We start from the raw sequence: 23,145 nt of genomic DNA, 5'->3' as shown, positions 1-23,145 counted from the left end.
AAACGTGATTTTCTTTCAAAATAAGCATTTCCCTGGCACGAAACAAGCACTACGAGGTTTCTGCAACGCTATTGCAACAGTCAACGTCGACTTAACATTTGCCTTTAGTGTCCCTTTAACACTGCATACCAAGGAAACTAAAAATACTCCTTTTGCGATTCCTCAAAATCGCGTCAGTACTCCTTTAAATAACTTTCATTGTGCAAGTCAAATTTTCGCACAGCTTGGTGAAAAGAAACGTTTCGGTTTCGGAGACCCGCCATGGCGGTCTAGTGGTTATCGTGCTCGACTGCTGGCCCGAAGGTCGCGGGATCGAATCCCGGCCGTGGCGGCCGCATTTTCAATGGAGGTGGAAATGCTTGAGCCCCGTGCGCTCACATTTAAGTGCACGAGAACCCCAGGTGATCTAAATTTACGGAGCCCTCTACTACGTCGTCCCTCATAATCAGTGTTCTAGGTGTTACTGAAAAAAAGTAACTAAATATGTTACTCGTTGCACTATAAAAAAGGAACGAGTTACTGCCCTACGTTACCTACAAAGAAATGTAACTCGTTACCGAAAAAAATTAACGGACGTTACCTCTGCCGTTACTCCGCAATCACAGGTTTTATTCAATGTGTCTTTGCTGCAGGAACCCACAATATAATTTTTTTAAATCTCAAATTTATGTTTCACATAGAACTTCTAACCCAAACAATGATTATATCCAAAATGTTGATTTAGCGAGAATTATTTGCACAAATGTACCAGGCCTTAGCAATGTTATAGTGCCTTAAAATTACCTGCAGATGTGATGGCTTCTGACTCTGGCACATGGTGAAGCCAATTTTCTCGACGTTACACCCCAGATATTATTATAAGCCATTTTTCTCAATGTGACATTATACACAATAGAGATTCAAATAATCAACGCTATCCGCAAAGAAAGCATCATTGAACTCTCAAGAAATTTACAGTAATTCTGACGGCGTGCGTCTACTAGCAGAACAGATGCGCATATTTTGTAGTAGTAAAATGCTTAAACTGCCTAGTCACTGAAAAAATAACTGTGCATAAACATTTTTTGTTCACTTTATCCTGCATAATTACGCAAAAATTGCGAGCGTTTCTGTGAGGATGTTCAAGATCAGCCTCGCATGCTCAGGAGTTCAATAACCAGAAACTCGGGCAAAGTTGATAAGCCTTATCAACTATGTAGCAACTATAATAAAATGTCGCATATTTAGACATTTTTCAAAAGTAGTCTCCTTCGCTCTACAAGTTTCAAACAGTGCTAATTTACTCTTCGTTGCGCACACATTTCATGCACAAAATGTCTTCTTTGTAACGATAATATTTGTGTTTTACCTCGTCGTGAACATTAGGGAACGACAGGTAATGAAATTAGTCCCTCCGTATTGAATATGTTCGATATCTTTTTCCTCGTGAATTGTGCAGTTAATAAAAAAAACTAAGTTCATTTTCGGGCTACTGGGTGGTATGGGCATAAAATATAAAATAATGAACTCTAAAATATCCATTTTCAGATCCGCGTCGATCTCTCGTGGAATCATTCGTTTGCGATAACCACGGTTAGGAGACTAACAGCGGTTATGTCTGCCGTGTAGCTACCTGTAACCGTGGTTAGCCGTAACCGTAGTTAGCTTAACCGCGGTTAAGGCTGTTCTTGTGACAGCGGTATTAATGGGCTTTAGTTGAAACAGAGGGACGCCAACCAAGGTAGTGAGTCAGTCAGTCAAGAACTTTATTCGTCGGTCCTGAGGAGTTTAGGCCGCCGGGCGATCCAGGGGGGACACCCTAGCAGCCGCTACCGTAGGCGACGCCCGAGTCGGGGCGGGAACGTCATGGCGTTCCGCCAGTTCTTGGGCCCTCTGGACTGCCTTGTGTTGTTGGTGGAGCTCGGAGCTCCTGAGTGCCTCTTCCCAGTCGGACTCACTGGTGAGAGGTCCCTGAGGTAACGCGGGACATTGCCATAGCATGTGCGAGAGTGAACAATAGAGTTCTCTGCAATCTGGGCATTGGGGAGTGATTTCTGTGTTGTAATGGCTCAGTCGGCCGCGTGATAGGTACGATCTTGTTTGTAGAATGCGAAAAGCTACCGCTTGCGCACGTTCGAGCTTTGTGTGTGGTAATGGGTATTGGCATCTGTTGTTGCGGTATAGTGCGAGGTGATTTCGTGGAAGGTTAGTAAGGGGTCGTTAAACTGTATGTCTGGGCCCAGCTCTTCGGTGGCTGATTGATCGTCGCGGCGGGTGAGCTCTCGCACTCGGCCATGAGCCGTTTCGTTGAGGTTGGGTTGTTGGGAATGGACGTCTTTGCCCATGTGGGCAGGGAACCAAGAGAGGCAGTGCGAACCCGTGTGCTTTCGTGTTTGTAAGATGTGGGCTGCTTCACGCGCGATGTTGCCGGTTTCGTAAGCCCGAATGGCGGCGCGAGAGTCAGTGAAGACGCTAGTGTGCGAGGGGTCGGTCATCGCTAAAGCTATGGCGACCTGCTCAGCTATGGCGCTCGTTGCTAGCCTAACCGAGGCGGCTGAGCGTAGGGCTCCATCGCCATCTACTGCTGCGAGTGCAAAGGTGGAGGAGCTGCCGTATTGCGCCGTAAAAAGTTTTTTTTTTCTTTTTTCTTGCGTTATCAAAAAAAAAAAAAAATCCGACGTTTCGCGTCCCTCTCGCATTCTTTTTCAGGGTCTTCTTCCTGCCGTCGGGTCACGCCTACTCTCCATGGTGTGCAAATTCCGTTGAGGCAGACTCTCGATCGGCAGCGCGCCTGTAGACCGATTGACGTCAACGGTTATCGCCTGGATGGGCCAGGATTCCACAAAAAGCCGCCTATAGTAATTGGCCTCTAAGTCGACGACGCGGGAGTTGTCAAATTTGATGCGGTGGTCGTTCACCACGCTGTGCTCAGCGAGTGTACTCCTTCGTCACTCTAGCTTGTGGACGTCGTTTTTATGTTGTCGCAGCCTCTATAGGGGAAGTTCTTTGTTTCCTTCATGTACGAAGCGTCACGATGAGCACATGGTATGGAGTAAACCAGCCCTTGCGCTTTCTCGTCGGGCGGCCAGACTTTTGGGCATGAAAAGGCGCAGGTTAGCAATCGACCTGTTACAATCCCCTTCCACGAAAATCATGTCCGTACAGTTTCTCATGGTGGAATCCGCGGCTTTTTTCAAGCTTTGTGTGGCGATGGCCCTACACAGGGAGATGGCCTCCCCAGAGGGAGTCGGCGCGTCTTAAGAAATTGGTCCCCGTAATTTCCACAGACAAAAGCGATTCCACCCGCGCTTTCTTCGTCAATGCATGGCAGGCCGACAGCAGTCCGACGCTGCGACAAAAGAATTCGTCGAGGCGAGCTCTGGGAAAATGGCACCTCCAGGGTGAAAAAGTAACAAGTAACGTGACGCCACACGTTACCGAAAAATGTTAACGTAAGTGCGTTACCCGTTGCAGTTCCGAAATTGTAACGAGTACGTTACTAAATTACCGAGAAAAGAAATGCGTTACCGGTAACGCCGTTACTTGTAACGCGTTACCGCTAACACTGCTCATAATCATATCGTGGTTTTGGGACGTAAAACCTCAACAATTATATTATGTCGAAAAGTGATGTACGTTAAGGGATATTCAGACGGAGGAGAAATGCTCGGGGGTTAAAGGCGGAGCCTAGTGACGTCAGCTCGCGAGGAGAAGTCTCCACAAATGCCCCCCCCCCCCCCCCCTCACACGGACGAGGCAAACGGAGGGGGAGACCAGTGTTACTAGACTACTCTGGTGGCTTGCACCACCCGTTTGACGAGCTGCTGACGACGAGCTGCAGACGACCATCCAGCTGCAGACTGGACACCCACTGCCGCTCTCTGCAGGAGCAAGTGCAACAATGTGGCCAAACAAGAGCCCGAAATTCCGCCACATCCCCCACCGCAGGGGGATCGTTTGTCCTTTCGGGGAAAACGTCCCCGTCTCCTCCGAGGAAGCGCGGGGGGGTCACGCCCACTCGCTAATCCGTGACGTCGCGGTCACGTGATACGCAATCCCCCCGTCTCCCCCGAGCATTCCTCCCCCGTCTGAATACCCCTTTAGTCACCAAAGTACAGAGGTCTGTAAACCAGCAGACCCTTGCGACTCTGACTGAGCTGCATCGCAGCCGAACGAAATATTTCCAAGAAAGAAGTTTTATTGAAGACCGCTACTGAACAACAAGAACGCTGAGACAGTACACGCGCGTGTCTCGTGTGTGCTCTCCGGGCTTTCATGCTTCTCGGGAAGGGCGTTTCAATTTCAACATGCGCAAGAAACTTGTCTTAACCTTACAACTGCAGAAACATTCAAAATCCCTTTAGCTAACGCTAAGGACAGCTCAGACGAAACCGTATGCTCTTGCGTGAGACTTACAGGGGCCCCGTAACACTTTTTCAGCAAAGTCAGAAAACGCTGCCGATCAGTACTCGAGGCTCCTGAGAACACGCGAGCCAGTCATTATAGCGCAGCACGCGGCCTGGAATTTACAATTAATTCTGAAAGTAAGCTAGAAATCGCTGCCTCTTCTTTCTACAAATGATACCATATACCCAAATGACGGCGCCATATACCCAAATTCACGGCCATTGGCTGATTTGAGCATCGTGAGCTGCATAGTTACCGCGGCCGCCGCGGGAGACCGCCACTTGCCCGCGTGGGCGCTCGCGATCACACTGAAAGTAAGCCGCGTGTTCAAAGACAAAAAAGAAGGAAAACAATGCTCAAGGTCATGACGCGCGCGTGACGTAACTTCTTTCCCCCGTGCCATATCCCTCCCTGCTTAGCTTCCAGCGCGCTCGTCGGGACGAGAGAAGAGAGAAAGCAATTACAGCGTGCGACAAATCTCTGTAACTCCGCTCGTACTTGAAGGAGTCTAAAAAATTTTACGGCGGTCGATTCGTGAGGCTCTAAGCTCTTTTAATAAAGCGGTTCGATTATTTGGAAAAGTGTTGCAGGGCTCCTTTAAAGGGACACTGAAAAGAAAGACGGTATTTATCGTATTAGTAAATAACACTTCCACAACACCACGAGAAGACGTTCAATTGGTAAGCTAGAAAATAGGCAAAAAATAACACACTGGTGGCGAAGACACATTTAAATTCCCGCACCACCTCACTGTGACGTCAGAGATTTTGACGGCACCTGCTCGGTTCTACGTAATCGTTTATCGGTAAAAATTGTTTACATTGTGTTCTGTGGGCCCCAAAGTCATAACGCAGCGACTTCAAAAAAAAAATCATTTTGCTAAAATACGCAAAAAGACGTTGAAGTTTGTGATGTCACCGTGACGTTCACAGGCTGAAGTTTCGGCGCGAAATTCATGAATGAAACTCTGACCTTCGTATCGTTTTCTAATAATTAACCTATGATGGTTAGATTAATGAGTGTAGAGTTCTGAAAGAATAGTTGATCTGCATAAACAGATTTACTTTAATAATAATTGATGAGGTTTAACGTCCCAAAACCACGATATGATAATGAGTACCGATGAGTGTGAGTAGAGTGAGGAAGAACGTGAGCGAGCGCCGATTAATGTGGGTAAACGTGAGTATGAATTTCAGTTAGTGCCGATGAGTGTGAGTAGGCATGAGAATGAACTTGAGTGAGTGTACCGCCGATGAGTGTGAGTAGACGTGAGTATGAACTTCAGTGAGTGCCTCTTTAAACTACTCTAACGGTCCCAGTCGGCGGCACTGTTGATTAGCATTACTTGTTCTCTTTCGATTCCCTATAGGCATCAGTACTGGTTCTACATAGGTTGAGACTTGGTTGCAAAGGTGCTAATTCACATTTGACTCACATTCAATTCACCTCAAGATTTCATTCACTGTTAATTCACATTTGATTAATATTTAATTAATTTAAATTCACATGCGATGCACCTTTAATTCTGTTTAATTCACATTTGATTCAGCTTATGCACTCATTACCAATTCTAATCTCTAGACTCTGGAGGAAATGCTGAGCCGAAAGAGCGCCCACCGTAAGAGCACCGCCATTACCCTACCGCTGTTGTCGCCTTTGCATTTATTTACAGATCAGTTAAAATTAGGGCTGTTTAATGTTAGTAATACTGGCAATATAAATCCAAACACGGGCATTTTGACGAATTAGAAACGTGAGTGTTTAATGTTAATTTAGAAGGTTTCTAATGTTCACTTTTAATGTTAATGGACTGTTTAATGTTCATTTAGAAGGCTATGTGGGCAATTTATTGTGCGCCGGACTTGCAGCGCAGGAAGGCGCGTTTGAAGGCACTTTTGCTGGATGGCACCATCATATCCACTTGTGTTCGAGATCCACAGTGCGTCGTCGTTTGCGCTTTCTGTTGACAGTGCTTACAGCTCTACTCCACGTGAGCTCACTTTCATCAAGATGAAAACTGAATATCACCGTCACTTCTACCCCGCGTCTCAGGGGCTGGTAACGCCCGCACGGCTCGCACGGTAGTGTAATCGCCCCTGTGGTCGGTAAAATATTAACTCTGATTTGTAAATTGTAGGCCGCCTCAAATAAGCCCGGAATCGAGCATTTATTTTGTGCCGAAAAATGCCTGGTTGCATGGCCCTTATGGGGAGCTTTTCCTCTAGAGTTTGTACTAACTCTGTGCATTTGGCATCTTTTTACTGCGTTAGGCGCGCTTCATGTTCGGCATTTTGATTATTTATCTCGTTAAAAAGAATGTCGTCTTTTTTTTTCCCCTGCATGGCGAAGGTGGCGACCCTGTGCGCACGTTGTGTGAATGTTTCAGAACGAGCAACGACACCCAACGCGCCAAAATTATAGACTCCGAGATTAATGCATGCTCTCGGAGGTCATGGAAACTGATTTGCATTTGAAGTCGTGTTGCGAACTTATAATGGCGAAAATTGCGGAATCATCTCATATTTTCAAACACTCAGAATCTAATGGAAGTTAACTGAACAATCAACTAGAATTTTTGTTGCATGCTGTCGTGAATGTTTCGTCACCAAACAGAACATCTCGTTGTACATGTATCAGGGAACACTTTAAACTTTTAAACAAACTTCCGCGATAAATTACTTAATCACTATGTAGTGCACAATTTTAACGCGTCCTCTTGCTTACGTTTAACTTCCTAAAAACGTCAAGTGCTACTTAGCAAATTTTCCAAGTGTTTTTATGCGACTTGAAACGCAAGTTGAGAACAACACAGAGAAGATATTCCGCGAAGTTGTTCTGCAGTTGCATGAACGAAGCAGTGTTCACGCGCAGGACACGTCCAGCCATCCTTCGGAAGAAGGAGCAACCAGAGCAACCACGATCCGCGCGCTTCTTTTCGGCGGCCGCTGACGTAACGACATCTGTCGGGAATCGTCGCAACCGCAATTCTCATCGATCACGTTTTTGTGCATTAGTTGGTTCAAATGCGCTATTATCGGGTCCTTTGTCCACATCTGTTGCCTTTTCTGGAAGCCAGGGCACGCTCAGTGCTTCGGCACGCGGCGTGAGTGTGATCAATATTTTGGCCGTACTATTCTGGGAAGGCGAGCAGCGATTTGTGTCCGTCCGCAGGGAGCCATTTCTTTTCTCTGACCGCACGAATAACGTGTGCTCTATAATCGAGAAAAAAAGTGTTCCGCAGTAGACAGCATCAGGTTGTCCCTTGACGTGTGAAAATGTATCAAATTTTTCCCGTTTTTTGTGGGAGCCGGCGCACAGCAGTTTTCACGACGCTTCAGCCAACATTTCCAGAGCGTTGCTGGAAGCACGGAGACTCATGTTACTGTAGGGATTAAAAAGTAAAGGCTCCAGGCTACTTCTTCAAATATCAAGCAGTTTCAAACTTTCCGATCTCGTACTTGCTGGCGCCCACGGAAAGCGCCTCTACAGTGAACTAGCAGACGACAGCGAAGACCGATCGAGGCGCCACGCGGCGTCGGTTTCTCTCACAACGTACGCATCTCATCCCCGGATGTATGACGTCATTGAAAAAGCTGTCGCCATCATTGATCCTGAGTGCCCTTTAAAGCCTTAATTTTAATCAACCTCGGGCTCGGGAACATGTAAGTCGCATTTCCTTTGCGTTCTTCATCGGTCTCGCTACGAAGCGGTTGATGTAGCACTCGATGATTAGCGACGGAAAGCTTTATTTCGCCCATTGCTCGCTAGGCCACTGCCGGTTCGGCCCATCCCGGACTTGATTTTTGTTTTTGCTCTCCGCGCTTATGAACCATAACTCGTTGCTTCCCATACGCGTAATGTATTGTACGATGAAATCTGTAGTCCTTTATGAGGGGTATCGGTAATACACCCCTTCTGCCTGAGCCGTCGACTCGCCGATCGTGCGACAGCTCGTCACCGAGCTCCGCTTCGCAGGCTAGCACAGCCCCCCGTCCCAAATCGAAAGCTTCTCCATTTTGACCCAGCGCTGGTGCGTTATTTGGACCGAATTGAGCGGCCGCAATTTGGCCGAAATCGCGTCGTAATTTCGAAGATACGACTGCCCTCATTGCCGCTGGATCACATTATTCCCGCAGAATGTATCGCGATAGTCGTCAGCTGTGAAGGCGGGCGCCTCTATTTTCGTTTTGACAGCCAGCCCTCTTCCTCTGGCAGGCGTTCGACATGCTACGAGCAGTCGCGCATTTGACGCACACCTGACGCTTACGGGAAGGTCACACACGAGGGGATCGTGCTTCGTACTTGACCGCTCGTTTTTTTTCTTTCTCCTATTTTCCTGTTCGTCGCCGGCCAGGCGCAGTCCCTAACGTCAGTCTGAACAGCCGTGCGCGTGGGCGTTTTTTCATGAGACGGCCGTGCGCAGCGCGGAACGGTGTTAATTATCCCACCCACATTTTCTGTGTCGTTGCGAGGAGGGAGGTACTGGATACTGAGGCTTACTTTGTGGGCGGCTTGCACGGTTAACCGTCTATTTTTATTCATTTATTGCGCGTGTGCTGCTGATAACTGGTGGTCCGCCGCCTTCTCACATTCTTCTGTCCTGTATCTGTCGCCATATAGACAGCAGCTTTGGGGAGATAAGCGCGCTCCGCCCGTTCCGCATTGTCTGCGGACTGGTCTCTCTTGTTGCTTCTTGAGAACAAAAGTATAACGCATCAGTCACCTAGAGACGTGCGTGAGAGGGAGGGCGGCTGTCGACCGCAGCGCGATGACTCACGGGCTTGTACAGCAAGCGCTCTGGGAGCTCTTTTCACGCTGGTCGTGCAAAAGAGCGAGCGCACACGCACAGACGTTGCAGTGTTTTTTTTTTTTTCCTCCTCTAAGAGCGTTCCGCTGCTGCCGACGAAAGCCTCGATGTCGACCATATGCCATTTTTCGTCCACTATTTGCCCGAGATAAACTCGGCATTGGGAAATAGACGAATACGGGTCCCGTCGGCTCTGTGAGAAGGAACCTTTTGCAGAACATCTGTTAACTCGGCAGTGGTGCTCCTAGAACAGCTGTGCATTCTTCTCAATGGAAAACTTGCCCAGGTTAGCGGGTTCTGCCCTTTTTGAAGCAGAGCGGCGCGATATCAGATGAAATAAAGGCGTTTTTTTTTTCTTCGCTTGCTGCAACACTGAGGTAATAGGGGTGCGTACTTTTTCTTCGCCCATATGTTTCAATTACTGACGGATCGTGTGTCTACACACTCCTGTGTTTCGTAAGTTACGTGCAGTTGGAGCAAGGTTAGAAGTCGAAAATATTTCAACAAAGTACAGACAATGCTATATTTGGGTGTGACCAGTTTTGCCTAAACCTTTGGGAGGGTTGCTGCAAAGCAAGGAAATAGCCAGGTTAGAGGTTTAGGGTGTTGCACAATGTATTTTCTACTGACACTAGGCATTTTGTTTATCATTGTTGTGGATCACTGTAGTCGCTATGTAGTGCTGTGATGTATTCAACTGGCACAGTCATGTAATTCTCGTATGCAGATGTTATGACAGGCGTTGTGTATTGATATCGTGCTCATCCGTAAAGGTCGCGCACACAATCGGTGGCTTGCGATGATTCATTTGCGGCGTTTTGTTGCTGCGGTTACTTCAAACAAGTCTCCAAGTTCATTGTCCCACTTTGCTCTTTCGAATGCAAAAACAAAACAGTGTCAAGAGACATTGCTTCTGCAGTTGAAGTCTGCTCCCAGAGAGTAGTGGGCACCCAAAATGCTACGATGCGTGGAAATAAAACTTAATTTTCTCTAACAATGAGTACTTTATGAAACTGCTATACAGCGATCTAATAAACAGCAGATGACAAAATGAGTTTCTTTCTTTGCATATAATGTACGACCACTGCCCTAAAGGGCTGTAGATAGGGATTTCCATATCTCACTTAATGCTCTCAAGCGTAGTTTTTTTTTTCTTGCCTTGGACTGTATTTAGCTTTAGGAAATCGGGGTGATAATTTCAAGAAAAATCTGGCGTATTAAAAACCCTTTACACAGTCTGACCATGTACTTCACGTGTTGTACTTCCTTTTATCTGACACTTAGCTGCTTGTATCTGCTAGGCTTATTATTCTTATATATAACCATGTACACAGGAGGAAAAATTTTCGTAGTTGGCTTCGAAAACTAAGATACTTGAAGAAAAAGCATGAACACTAAAAAAAACTTATGTACCTGCTTTGCTAGCAGTGAAGAGTAGTTTTATAGATCAGTTTTTTAAAAATGACCCACAAGAAAGGACAAAATATAGCTAAACATTTGGACAGTGGCATCACAACAATTTTAACAAAAGTGATAGCTAATCACGCCGAAAGTGAAGGCCCAATTGCTCTGTCATGAAGCAGCTGCAATTCTCAAGTTGGCTAGTTAGGACTATGCTGCGTCATGTCTTCGCACTTGGTCACTGAGGTAATTGCAAACGAACCATTCTGTCTAGGCCTTTGTTAACAGCATATGTGAGTCACCCTTTTGTAACGTTTGCATTGAACTTACGTTTTGTATTTTCTTTACAAGGTCATGTTCTCGTTTCAGCTATTTTAGGGCAGTTCGTCCTATGTACTGAATATGTACCTGTAAGTAGACCACCTGCGCAAGCCGTGGGTTTGATGCATGCATAATGTTAATCTTTCCTGGTCCTGTCACTTTTCTTAATTAAAGTGGATCCTTATCAGTTCTGTGCAGAATTAGATACAAATATAACGTACTGCCGTATCATAACCGCTTCACAATAGCAGAGGAAAAGGATTTTCATGTAACTGATGCATTATAGTAATTATGAAACACAAATATTAAGTATGGTGTTTTAATGTAAGCGATAGACTTAAAAAATTACTGGTATAGTCACCCTTACAGAAAATTCGCGCTGCAAGTGGAATACGAGGTGAAAAAAAGAAAATCCAGTTTGTGTCAAATCACTGCATAATGAATTGCTACAAATTTTGTCGTGTTGAGGGGGCAGCAGGCATAAGCTGCACCTGTGAGCTGTCTATTCCACCAAACCGGACAGTATATTCGCCTTTTTGTCCATGGAGATTGCCACCATTACAGCTCATTTGGAAACTGGAATGTGTCGGGCGGAGGTCGTGGGTTCAGCTCGCGCCTATGGCAAGTTGGCTGTGGTGGCGTGACCAGTGTTGGTTGCTGCGGAGTGACAGGGAGAAACATGCCTGCAGCCTACTCGCACTCATTTGAAAACAATTTATATGCACATTCTGGCATTTGTAAAGGGATTGAATACGTAGGTGCTAGTCGCTTCTGAGTAGAAACCAGAACGTTAAACGGAAAAGTTATTGGCCTCGATCGACGTACAGAACGAGCCAGTGATTGTGCTTTCTTTTTAATCTTTTACCTTGACATATCCAGCTATATCAACGACATTTACAAGTTCATTATAATTTATGCAGGTTTAGCAAGATTCCTTTAAGTTAACAGCCTACGTGTTTGTCTGAGGCTGCATTTGAGAGGGCTAATAATTTCATATTAGACTTTATTTAGGCACTTAAAGAAAGCGCGGCATGTCGGTGAGCTGCGGCAAAAAGGACATGGGTACACTGTGCCTTGCAACAAGGAACACGTCAAATAGTAGTGCATTGGCAAAACAGCATGGCAGTTCAGTGTTGTGAGGTTAATTCTGTGTGGAATATTAACTGGCCCAATCAGCAGTGTTGCTAATTGTTAATACCACTAAAACAAGTATAGCATATGGGGAGGGTTGGGGGGGGGGGCATAGTTAAAGGAGTGTAAACACCAGTTTCTCAGGTGAGGATTTCTCAGGTGAGGACCGTAATAACAGCAGTTATGAAAGGAAAAAAAGGTGCCATCCACCCATTTTGTAGTACAAAGCTAGTAGGCTGTCCCTTGTAATGTTATCATGGTTTCCGGATGTAAAATCTGTGCTCACTAATGTGTGTCGCAGGTCTCAGCCAGGAGTAGCGGGAGGCCAGGCGGGGGCCGACCAGGAGGGTGCGCCCAGGCCCCCCAACCCCCAGCATCAGGCCGCGTCCAAGCGGATACAGCAGACACAGGCGCAAGTGGACGAGGTGCGTTTCTGCAGAGGATGCGCTTTGGTTGCTTTACCGTTCCAACGGTGTTGACTTGTTCGTTCGTTCTCTGTGCTGTCGGGTACAGGGTCGGCCGTATGTAAGGTGAACGCCTCATTAGTATTCAAGCCTTCAAAACTAGAACGCTTATTACAGCAGAGCTGTTAAGCTTTCCTCAGTCTTTGCACCACTAGTGCGTAGCTTCCCAATTTTTTCTACTTCATGATGGAAATGTCTGTTATATGATGTCTGCTCATGGCGTCAGTAAACACATTAGTTTTCCGAATTAAGTACTATAGACCAGTTTCTATGAGCTCTTGAATACTAGTGAGGTGTTTGCCTTAGATGTGGACGACCCTGTACATATTAGCCTACACTGTGTATGTAGGTTCTGCGCACTGCTGTGGTTTATTGGGGTTCTATTATTAGCCTAGACATAACAATACAGTATCATTGAAAATCTTTTTAGAGATTAGGGTCCTATAGTCAGAAAACTGTGGGGTCCCCATGGTGAAAAGTTCAGTGGTAAACATGTGAAAGCAAGTAGAAATTGAGATAATACAAAACTATGCAGTCAAGCTGTTATCACAGTAAACAAAAGCTGAAGAGAATAGTATAAAACACTTAAGGCAAAACGTAGAAACAATGAAAAAAGGCAAATAAATTTAGCGGATAGGACAGGGCAAAAGTAAACTTAATAAGAAGGAAATATGTTAGAGCTTAGAAGAGCAGAAATTGACATTTGCCATAGAACCATCTCGTGAAATTTTGTGACCAAGTGCACATGAAATGATAAATGTTGTATCTATTGCGTTCATAGTTGGTAGTCAAATTGGAAACTTGTACCCAGCAGCAAACTCTTCCATGTGCTTTTTGTACTTTTCTCTGGCTGCATAGTCGCAAAAATTGACTGAGAGTAAAAAAAATATCTGGCTCGGTGGCGTTCCAGTTTAGATCACCTGTCTTTTGCTACAGCAAGCCACGCAGGCAGGCAGTTTTCTCAAAAGTGCAAATGTTGTTGAACTCAATATAGCAGAAGGAAATTATGGTTGCCTGTTCAAGGCAAATTTCTTCATTTGTTTCATAAGGGTTGAAAATTTCGCTATTGTTTCAGTTATAACTTCCTTCCCAACCCGACAGAATTCTGTCAAATGTTCACCTTTAAACTGTTTTCATAATGCATGGCACTAAAATTGCTCCAGGAAGCTTAATTGTGTGTATAGGAAAAGAATAGATAGCAGCGCTTAGGTGCTTTTAGTTAACCGTTCGTGCTGCTCTTTATGGATTATATTGCTTGTTACACAGCCAACCAGGCAGTCACAATGCACGCTCTCCTCATAAGCATGCAGGCCTTCATTATATGTACAACTGCCCAGATGTGCGCATCCGTAGTCAGCCTAGTGCGCGTTACGTCCACAAGGTGACCCCCTAAAAGAGGAAGAAAAAAAAGTATATGAAGGAACAGCTAAGCTGTGGATGATACAGTGAACTTCTGGGATAGCAGATAGGCTACTCTAATACTGGACAAGCTTTATAGGTGAGAAGTGAGCTAGTAGCAGTCAATACTGCAACAGTCTGCTTAGGTCTGAGTTTGTCATTTACCATAAAAAAATATTAGGCTCACAAAAAGTGCAGAAGAGGAAAATGACTCAAAATGTACGTCATATGACGTCAGTGCAGTTGTTTGTACCTAGAATGTAAGGGAAGCTCTGCCTTTGTTTTGCCTACAGTCAACAGAATTCAGCCAGAGAAATGCAAATAGCTTGCAAGTGTATTTTATCACTTTAAATTCTTGTAGAACTTCTTCTCTTGCCATGAAAAGTAAAGTTAACATGAAGATTAAGTTGCTTATGGTAACTACTACTAATTTCGTACTTTCCTTTAGTAGCTGCTGGTGCTGCTGTCTCCCTTCTGCTAGACGTGGCTATTTGATTTCATTATACCAACTTATCATACTAAACACTGCGTTCATTATGTATTTTCCTGCCTCATGCCTTACAAATGAGAATACAGTCAAACCCTACTATATAGAACTATTTTCGATCATGACAATGCTTTAATGTCAATTCGTAAAAAAATACACGGCTACATCGTACAAAAACAGCCCAAACACTTCATACATTGAACATCGAGCTACGCGAAATGCCCCAAGAAGTTGGCTTTTCCTCACAAGACGTTGATTTTTTCTCCTGGAATGGGGGCGTTCCCTTATGCATTTGGTCGCGAGTGGTGCAGAGGGGGTCAGAGGCTTTTGACGACTACGTGCAGCTGCGTATGAAGTTATTGGGGCACTGTTTACATCGATACTCTATTTTCTCGTGTATAACGCTCCTGCATATAACCTGCAGCCTCAACTGCAAACTGTGGAAAATATAAAAGATTTTAAAAATCCCCGAGTAATCGCATGAAACTGCCTTCCTTGTATTATCATGAAGTAGTGCCATAAAGCCAACTTGCGCAGTGAAGTTTGCGTGGAAAATACGGTAAATTCAAAGTTTTTTATTGAATTATACAATAAATCGAACTAATTCCCGTTTTTTTAGAGAGTTCAATATATGCGGGTTTGACTGTAGTGCTTGCTTTTGTATGCCTTATTTTCAAAATTTCAAACCAAGCGGTTTGTGTTTGCATCGGCGGGGTTGCGCTCTTTCTCTGCTGGGCCCAGGTGGTGGGCATAATGCGTGTCAATGTTGAGAAAGTTTTGGAACGAGACCAGAAGCTGTCTGACCTGGATGACCGCGCAGGTGAGAAAACAAGGAACACAGGTTGTGTACCGCTGCGCATCGCCGCAGGTTCGCGTGAAAGCACATTTAGAGCTTGCAACACCACAAAGGGAACGAGGCTCGTTACCTGAAGGCTGGCAGGCGTTTAGTAGCTTTGTGTCATGTCATGTAACATTGCCATAGACATAAATGTTCAGCTTCAAAGATTCGCTTCAGGCGTGGGCTGGGAGGTAGGGCTTGCACATCTGGAAAGACCTACAGGCTTGTATGTATCAAAGCTTCGAAATGTATAAAGCCCTGTGAAAGCTGCAGTAATGAGAATTTTTACTTTACGAACTTTGAAAAAGATTTCGTGCTTACTGCTGCTGTGTTGTGCTGAAATTTCAAGCCTAGTTTGCCCAGAAAGAATGAAATCGTGGTCATGCGTTAACCCTGCCCTTACTCTGGCTTTAGTAGTATGCGGTTTTGTCTGACTGGTGCTCATTGGAAATTGGTGGGAACCTTGCAGAGAAAAATGCTTAGTGTTTGTATCGAACAATGTTTACCGAGAAACAGTCTTATTGAGAAGTTTGAGTGAAAAGAAAGTGCAAGTAGTAAACACGCAATCATTTAAGGTTGTTAAATGAATCATGTGGATCACTTTATATCCTACATTGTGATTCAACACTCACGATGATCTTTTTTTTTTTTCTTGGGCATACATGGGTCAAAGAGCGAAATGTTGCTTTTTTTTTGTATTTGCTGCTAGAGATGCAACATGTTCATGTGCTGGCCATAAGGGTACAACAGTTCCTTCTGTGGTGTGCTTGCTGTGGATGGCTTTCCCGTGGCACCTGAAAAGAGTTTTGACACGTGTGCACAGATTGCTTCGTGTAATACATGCTTCGATTGCATCGTTTGAATCAGCTTCACAAGTGTGGTGACGTGTGCTTTGTAGTCCTTTCTCGTGTTTTTTTTCTCCTGCAGGCAAGCATTCGTACTAATGAAAGCCCTCGCCTCTCTTCTGTCGTCTCTCAATCTTTCGCATTCATCTGCCCGTTTCTCTTCTCATTTCCTTGTGTTCCCCGCAGCCACGGCGAACCCGTGGCAAAAAGGGATGCGGTGTTGCGTGCGCATGTTTCCATGTTCTGCTCTCTTCTTAGTGCGATTTTCCTCCTTGTGTCTCTCTTCCCCCACCCGTGCTGCCCGTCCTGGCGTTTTAGGTTGTGGATATCATGCGCACAAATGTGGAGAAAGTGCTGGAGAGAGATCAGAAGCTGTCGGAACTGGATGATCGCGCAGGTAACTCGTCGACGAAGGTTGCACATTCTCGGCTTCCTCGTGCTCTACTTCGAGCTCTTCCCCCTCCTCCGCTCTGCCCATCTGTGCGCTTCCGTACTTGGACGTGCTCTCTGTCTAAACCTTTGTTCTTATGGTTTGTGTTCTTTGGTTTGAGGGTGTGTGCTTCCTGTAGCATTGTTGCTTGCTGCTGTAAGCCTTCATTTGTGGTTTTGGTTTCAGTTTGTCCCTGCCTGTCATTCTGTTGCGTTCTAAAAATTTTTCGGAACATTCTTTTAGTTCATCACTACAAGAACCTTCGCACGCTGCGAGCAATGCACTTCGTACTTTGAAGTTGCAGTAGGCTATGCTGACTAAGCTGTTTTGGACTAGCAAAGGGACTGGGGCTAACTAAGCAGTAGTGAGGTCGTGACATGCAACTTACTTTCCACTAAACAAGCAGAGAACCTGTGCAATTTGTTTGGACAATGCATGCCTGAAACTAGGTCTTTTCTTTCTTGGAGATTGTGCTTCAGAACCTAACATTGTGAGGTGTGAGCTCGGCAGAGGCACGCCGCATCAAAACCCTTAATTTTCTAAAATTTAATTGCATGTTTTGGCTACATTAGAGAACTGAACAGATTGATTGATGTCAACGCAGCAGGGAATGTGGTCTAAAAAAGGGATGTAGGAGCGTATGCTCAAGAAAACGCTACAAGTGGCTCACAACGTATTTAGAATCTTCATACTGCCCAGACAGAGAAAGTTGCTTTGAGGGACAGTGTTCTTATTTTACGTTTATTAGACATTACGTTTATTAAACATTCAGTAGTGAGTCATCCAGCACTCCAGGCCTGTTAGTTTTATTGGAGTACTGCTGAGTGACTGTTGTCGCGTTAATACGAGCTTGAGTCTGTGCATATTTGCTTCCAGCTGTGGTGGCAGCCAGATTGAGCAAGTGCCTTGTCTGTAACGAGACTTCCTTCAAATGTCCAGTAGCGTCTGGATCCTCTTGCACTAACTTTTGGTCATATAAGGTTCCAGCGGGTCTGCATTTACTATTTAGTTCACAAGCTCAAGCCACTGATTAACGTGCCAGCTTTGCCAATTACTGTTTATTGGTTGAACAGTAATACAAACATGGTGAGACCAGCCATGTTAAATGTGTGTAGCAAGTTATATAGTTCTAAATAAATTTGTAGGATAACCGTTCGTTCCTCATGCTTACTTAGCAGGGTGTCCTTAACATGTCCTGAATGCTTGCCTCTGTCCCACACTTGTCTGTAACTTGACGTCCCTTTTCTGTCTATGTTGTGTGTGTGTGCGTGTGTCTTTTGTTTGTACTGCTTTTTTCTGCACGACTGTTAGCTTGTGTTGCAGATAGCTTAAGGTGGATCCACGTGACTTGTTGCCTTTTCAGTTCTATGTAAAAATGTTTGAGAAAACAAGACTAATTGCCACGATTTTTCTGCTCGGAAAGGGCCGTGCCACTGTAGGTTTCTCAAAATTCTTGGTGGTAAGGGTAGGGTGTGACTGGGGGAAGGCATTTTGTTTCCTGACCACTCAGCCTCTCCATGTCAGTACGATCTTGTAAATTAGTTACGTGGAGCCTGTTGATGTGAAGTCTACAGGCCAGAACAATAGTTTGTGTAATTATGTGGATCCATCTTTAAGCATACCATCACCATGTGGCCTTAATTAAGTGAGTACGACAATTGTTCTGCTGCACCTGATGCTTCATTCACACAGGTGCTTTAAAGCACATTTGAGTCAATGCATATTGAACTGGGAACTGCCACGCGTTTCTTTCAAGAGCTCTCAAATTCAATCCTGCTGTGCTTGCACACGCATCATGCTTTCTTTGCACCAGAAAATTTTCATGGATCTAAACTGTAGTGAGGTTTCATGCTGCGTGTGTGACAGAAGCATCGTGTACCTGAATGAATGTACAAGCGCATGTACGATAGATTTGACGTTAAGTGTGCATGTCTTTGTCCGGCATATTGAATAGACTGGTTCTCAAGCTTTGCTCCCTCTGCCATAATTCTGCTTGTTGGTACAGCATTATTTGTTGTAAAAAAAAAGAATGACTAATTTATGTAAGCTGGGCCATTTTCAGTGAGGTTTTAAGAAGTAAGTTTGCTTTTTATTTTTTTTCTTGACAGGCATTTAGTTAGGGAAGTGGGCAAGCTTGAGCTAGATAGTGTTACTCTTGTGAAAGAAGGGAAATTGATCAAGGGCTCGTTTTCTTCGTTATGCACAACATAATGAAACCAACAGACAATGAAGGCAAGGAAAGTATAGGGGGTTTGTTTGTAGTCTTTAACTGTAATGTGGTTATTATTATATAAATGTAAAGAAGTTAAAGTGGATAAAAAGACAGCTTGCCGCCAATAGGGACTGAACCCACATCCTTGTGAAGGGACATTTACTGAAGGTTGCACAACACTTCTCGGCAGTAGGGTCCAGCTACTCAGAACAACCGTTGCGGGTTCAGCTTTTTGTTGTGGTAGCTCCATTCTGTTAGGGACACAGCTCAATAGTACTTGTGTACCATTCCTTGAGTGCACATAAAAAAAAAGCGCAGTTAAAACTTATCCACACTTCTGTGTAGAACTTGGGGCCTAATCAAACATTGTCTGAAGTTTTAAGCTGTGTGAGTGGTGCTGCTGGCCTTGTCCTGTTTAAGTATACCGGTGTTCTTTAAATATGCCATCCAACTGCATCAGCCTTTTGTAAAGCTTTGTTCAGCCGCTAAAACATGAGGGAAGTAGCGAGTGTAGTGAAATCCTAATTTGAAAATGTTCATGTTCTTGCGCCCGTGATTTCTATCCAGTATATGCACTTGTCAACGTCAAATCCTTTGAATGCTTCTAATTGGCACATTTTGTGTGTGTGTGCTCCAATTGTAATTCACACGAACAGATGCCTTGCAACAAGGTGCTTCACAGTTTGAGCAGCAAGCTGGAAAGCTGAAGAGGAAGTTCTGGTGGAAAAACTGCAAGGTGAGCTAACGATGCCTTTTTTTCTGCTTGGGTGGATATAAGCAGGAAGAGGCATACTACGTTCACATTGAATCTGAGCCGCTAAGTCCCGGGCATTTCATCACGGTAGGGCAGTTGTCCTAAATTAATAAATGCCAGCACTTGTCGCAGACCTTTCTTGCCGTAGTATCTGCGTTCAGAATTAGCAGTGACATGGTGCTTGCTTCCGTTTGTCTTATAGCAAGCTGAGGGCTCAAATTTCATTTGAGTTGATTTAGCGCTCCTCTGATAATGTTTTGCATGTACAGACGGGCTCAATATGACTTGAAACATGCGAGCGCATGGCCTCACAATCTCAGTCTGCTCAACACTTCTACTAGCACTTGCTTCTACAACTAAACCTATGTTCTCTCACTTCGGGATGATCCCAAATAAGAAAATATCATTTAGTCGTGAAAATAAGGGAAAGTTGAAGCTATGCGCAATCTTTGAGCATGTGAGACCACGTGGTCTCGTGTTGCGAGCCATATTGAGCACGACTGTTCAGCAGAACCCCTTCGACACATTGTTCACATGACTGCGAAAGAAAAAAAATGTAGCAGTGAGCATGTAGAAAAAGTGCTGCTAAATAGGCACATTTAGCTTGTACGTATACCTTTTAACATTACCGTGCAGGGGCGTAGCCAAAAATTTTTTTCGGGGGGGGGGGTTCAACCATACTTTATGTATGTTTGTGCGTGCGTTTGTATGTGTGCGTGTATATATACGCAAGCAAAACTGAAAAATTTCGAGGGGGGTTTGAACCCCCCCCCCAACTCCTCCCTTGGCTACGCCCCTCTTACCGTGTTAGCGGATACCGGATTGCGTTTAATATGTTACTGGAACGCATGTTTTAGAAAAGTTTTAGCTCGCCATGCGTAAACATTTACGTACGTACGTAAACGGATACCTTTACGTTTGTGCAAACCACTAAATGGTGATGATAACTGCATTTAAACTATATTTAATTTAGATGATATTGAATTACCGCTGGGGCAAAATCATTAGAGGTTTTTAGCGTGTGCAGTATTCCGGTATACGCAAAGGGGTGTAGGATACCGGGTTATCGAACGATGGTGTTGACATCTTGTGACGCTTTGTGCAACCATGGTCATGGATGCGTTTGTTCGCCTAGTGTTTTTGAGGGGAAAAATGAATAAGAAGGCAACACATTCCTAATTGTGCTGCTGCAAGGCATTTACACTGGAAGTAGAATGCATGATTGTTTCTGCAACAATAATTTTGTGCTTGCCTGGTTAATCTTGGCCCCGTTAGATGGCGCCACCTATCCAGTCTCTCAGGGCTTTAGGTCTCTCACGTTTGCGGATTCGGTATTCTAGGTCACTCTAGCCTCAGTAATCCGGCTGAAACAAGGTGATCACAAGTGGCGCTCGCACTTAGACTTATTTTGACTCGGCGGCTGGAGTCTCCGCAAATCTGATATCACTAGTAGCCACGAATGAAGGTGGATTTGTGAGATAGGGCTGTAAATGTAAAGCCTATCCGACGAGTAGTTCACGTTCCGTAAAGGCCCATGGCATGCACACATTCCTTCGAGTATCCGGCAACACGGTAACGTAAAGAAGTGTACGTACAAGTTAAAAGCCCCTAATAATAAAACGCATCGCACACAGCTCTACCTCGGAAGAATTTTCATAAGAGTATGACTTTAAAAAGTGCTTGATGGAAGTCTGACATTTCTTTCACATTCTGCCGGAACCAAACCCTTTTCGAGCGCTTGGATCACCTTGTGGCAGTCCATATCGCCAAACTCATTGACTTACCTCCTCGGCACATCCAGTGCAGTGACAGTTCACAACGTATCGTGCAGTAGCATTCAAGGACTGACATGTGAAAAGGGGATTCAAATACATAGGTGTTTGTAGATTCTATGCTGGCACCAGGGATATTATTACAGGGATATAATACACAGGTAAATGTAAAAATGAGGAACGAGGTTCTACCCTATTTTAATTCAAGAGTTGACTTCTAGCTAAACTGCTTTCCTGGCAGTTTCTTATGTTCTGGATCGTTGAAGAGCTGTGCGACACTGTTACAACTGTCTGAATGCTGTGCCCTTCTCTCCCTTCATTTCTTCTCTCTCATGCAACCTTGCTTTTTGGATAATGCACACGTCTGCAGATGATCGCCATAATGGTGGGGATCGGTGTAGTTGTCGTAGTGATTATAATTGGTGAGTACAGTGTCGTATGCACTTTCTCTCTGTACCAGTTGGCCTGTGGCTGCTTGCTTTCTTTCTCCTCCTGCACGCCCCGGTCTGAGGGTTTTCTCCACGTCCTGCCAGCCAGAAATTGAGCAAGAATTGTTATGTTCATCGGTCCCTAGTTTGCAGGAGCCACTACACTTCATACAAGGCCTAAAGAAAGCCGTTGTTTTCAAATGTTAGGTCACAGTGGAGCAGCTAGAGTATCATGGGTAAACTACCAGATAATTGCTAGCTTCAGCCTATGAATTTCCAACCCGACAAAGCATCAACACTTTTGGTCATTATCTGTAAGAACTGCATATGTAAGTGCGGTTAGGTTGTCCTTCTAGCTATGCACAACTGATAGGCCATAACAGCAGTCAAGATACCATTGGAACTAAGTGTGTATGGGTGAGGTTGCCATTTTGCTTAGCTTGTTTACCTGGTTAAGTACCCTTTCACTGTGTGAAGCTAGGTCTTATGTTTCTTGTTCTCATTTTCTTTTTGTTTACAGATGTGGGCCATCTTAATCGGGGTCATTGCAATCATAATTATTATCATTATTGGTAAGCCTGTGTTTCTTATGTTTCTTTTCTCATTCAGTTGTTGCCAAGGGTTTGCTGTGTACCTCTTGTTTTATTTTTAGTTTTTTAATTGTGCTTTTTGTGTTTCTTGTGCAGAAATGCTTTATCTAATGCATACAGACAGGCCACTGCCATCGTTTATTTTGGTCTGATCATTTTTTTTTTTTCTGTTTTACCTTGTATTGTTTTGTGTGCGTTTTTCTTCAGGACTTTGAACAAGGAGTAGCAACACACAGTATGAAGGTACTTGTGGGCGTTGGATTTTCATGTTTGAAAGCAGACCTGACATGCAGCTGTTATTCCAGACTAGAGGCTGGACAATGTAAACTATCGCTGCCACTTGCGGGTTGCAATTTTAAGAGTCATCCTCTGCGATTTAATTTGACATCAACAAAACAAGTCTATACCAAGATATTTTTGCACGTTGAACTTGTGGCTCAAAATGAATTTCGAGCTTCCTTTGCTTCATAGCCAGAATGTGGCTTTTCGGCACACACTGCCATGAATCAATAATATTCTTGCAGTATTGTGGTCTTTACATGTGCAGCATTTTTGGCTGGCAGGTCAAACGCTTCTGGCGGGGAAACTGCCTGCTGGACAAGCAGATGTCTGTTTTTACCTTTGTGCATGCTTTCGTTTGTCTCGTGCTGTGTGCTGTGCCATATGCATGCCGTTGCATTCGACTATTGAATGACTTGATCTGCATTTTGCTGGCAGTGATGCCTTATACACCACAAATGTGGCATTTTGTCGGTCGCAAAGTATACAGTGCAGATTCCTTCCAGAGGCTGCCCATTAGAGGAAACTTGTTCATGTTTTGATGCACAGACCACGTAAATAGAGCTCTCCGCTGTGAAAACTGCCTGCAAACAGTACCGTCC

The 23,145-nt window shown here is 44.6% G+C and overlaps 1 protein-coding gene across 11 annotated transcripts in view; it reads left to right on the top strand.

Annotated features, from left to right (window-relative positions):
• Positions 1-7,941: 7,941 nt before the first annotated feature.
• The window catches only part of LOC119389802 (vesicle-associated membrane protein 3), a 28,754-nt gene continuing 13,550 nt past the window's right edge, over positions 7,942-23,145 (top strand). For 2 of the 11 annotated variants that reach the window (XM_037657184.2, XM_049414543.1), the window contains exons 1-6: positions 7,950-8,048; positions 10,964-11,004; positions 12,348-12,471; positions 16,397-16,475; positions 19,377-19,456; positions 22,195-22,246. In XM_037657184.2, the coding sequence (XP_037513112.1) occupies positions 10,997-11,004; positions 12,348-12,471; positions 16,397-16,475; positions 19,377-19,456; positions 22,195-22,246 (343 nt within the window). In that variant the 5' untranslated portion in view covers positions 7,950-8,048; positions 10,964-10,996. Of the gene's footprint in view, positions 8,049-10,963; positions 11,005-12,347; positions 12,472-15,136; positions 15,216-16,396; positions 16,476-19,376; positions 19,457-21,616; positions 21,669-22,194; positions 22,247-23,145 lie in introns of all 11 variants that reach the window. The other 9 variants (XM_049414545.1, XM_049414547.1, XM_049414542.1 and 6 more) reach the window with 7 other exon arrangements.

The sequence above is a fragment of the Rhipicephalus sanguineus genome, chromosome 4 (genome assembly GCF_013339695.2).
Source record: "Rhipicephalus sanguineus isolate Rsan-2018 chromosome 4, BIME_Rsan_1.4, whole genome shotgun sequence".
NCBI classification, from domain to species: Eukaryota; Metazoa; Arthropoda; class Arachnida; order Ixodida; family Ixodidae; genus Rhipicephalus; species Rhipicephalus sanguineus.
The sequence above is the reverse complement of the archived record's forward strand: the minus strand, read 5'-3'. Positions and strand labels throughout refer to the sequence as shown.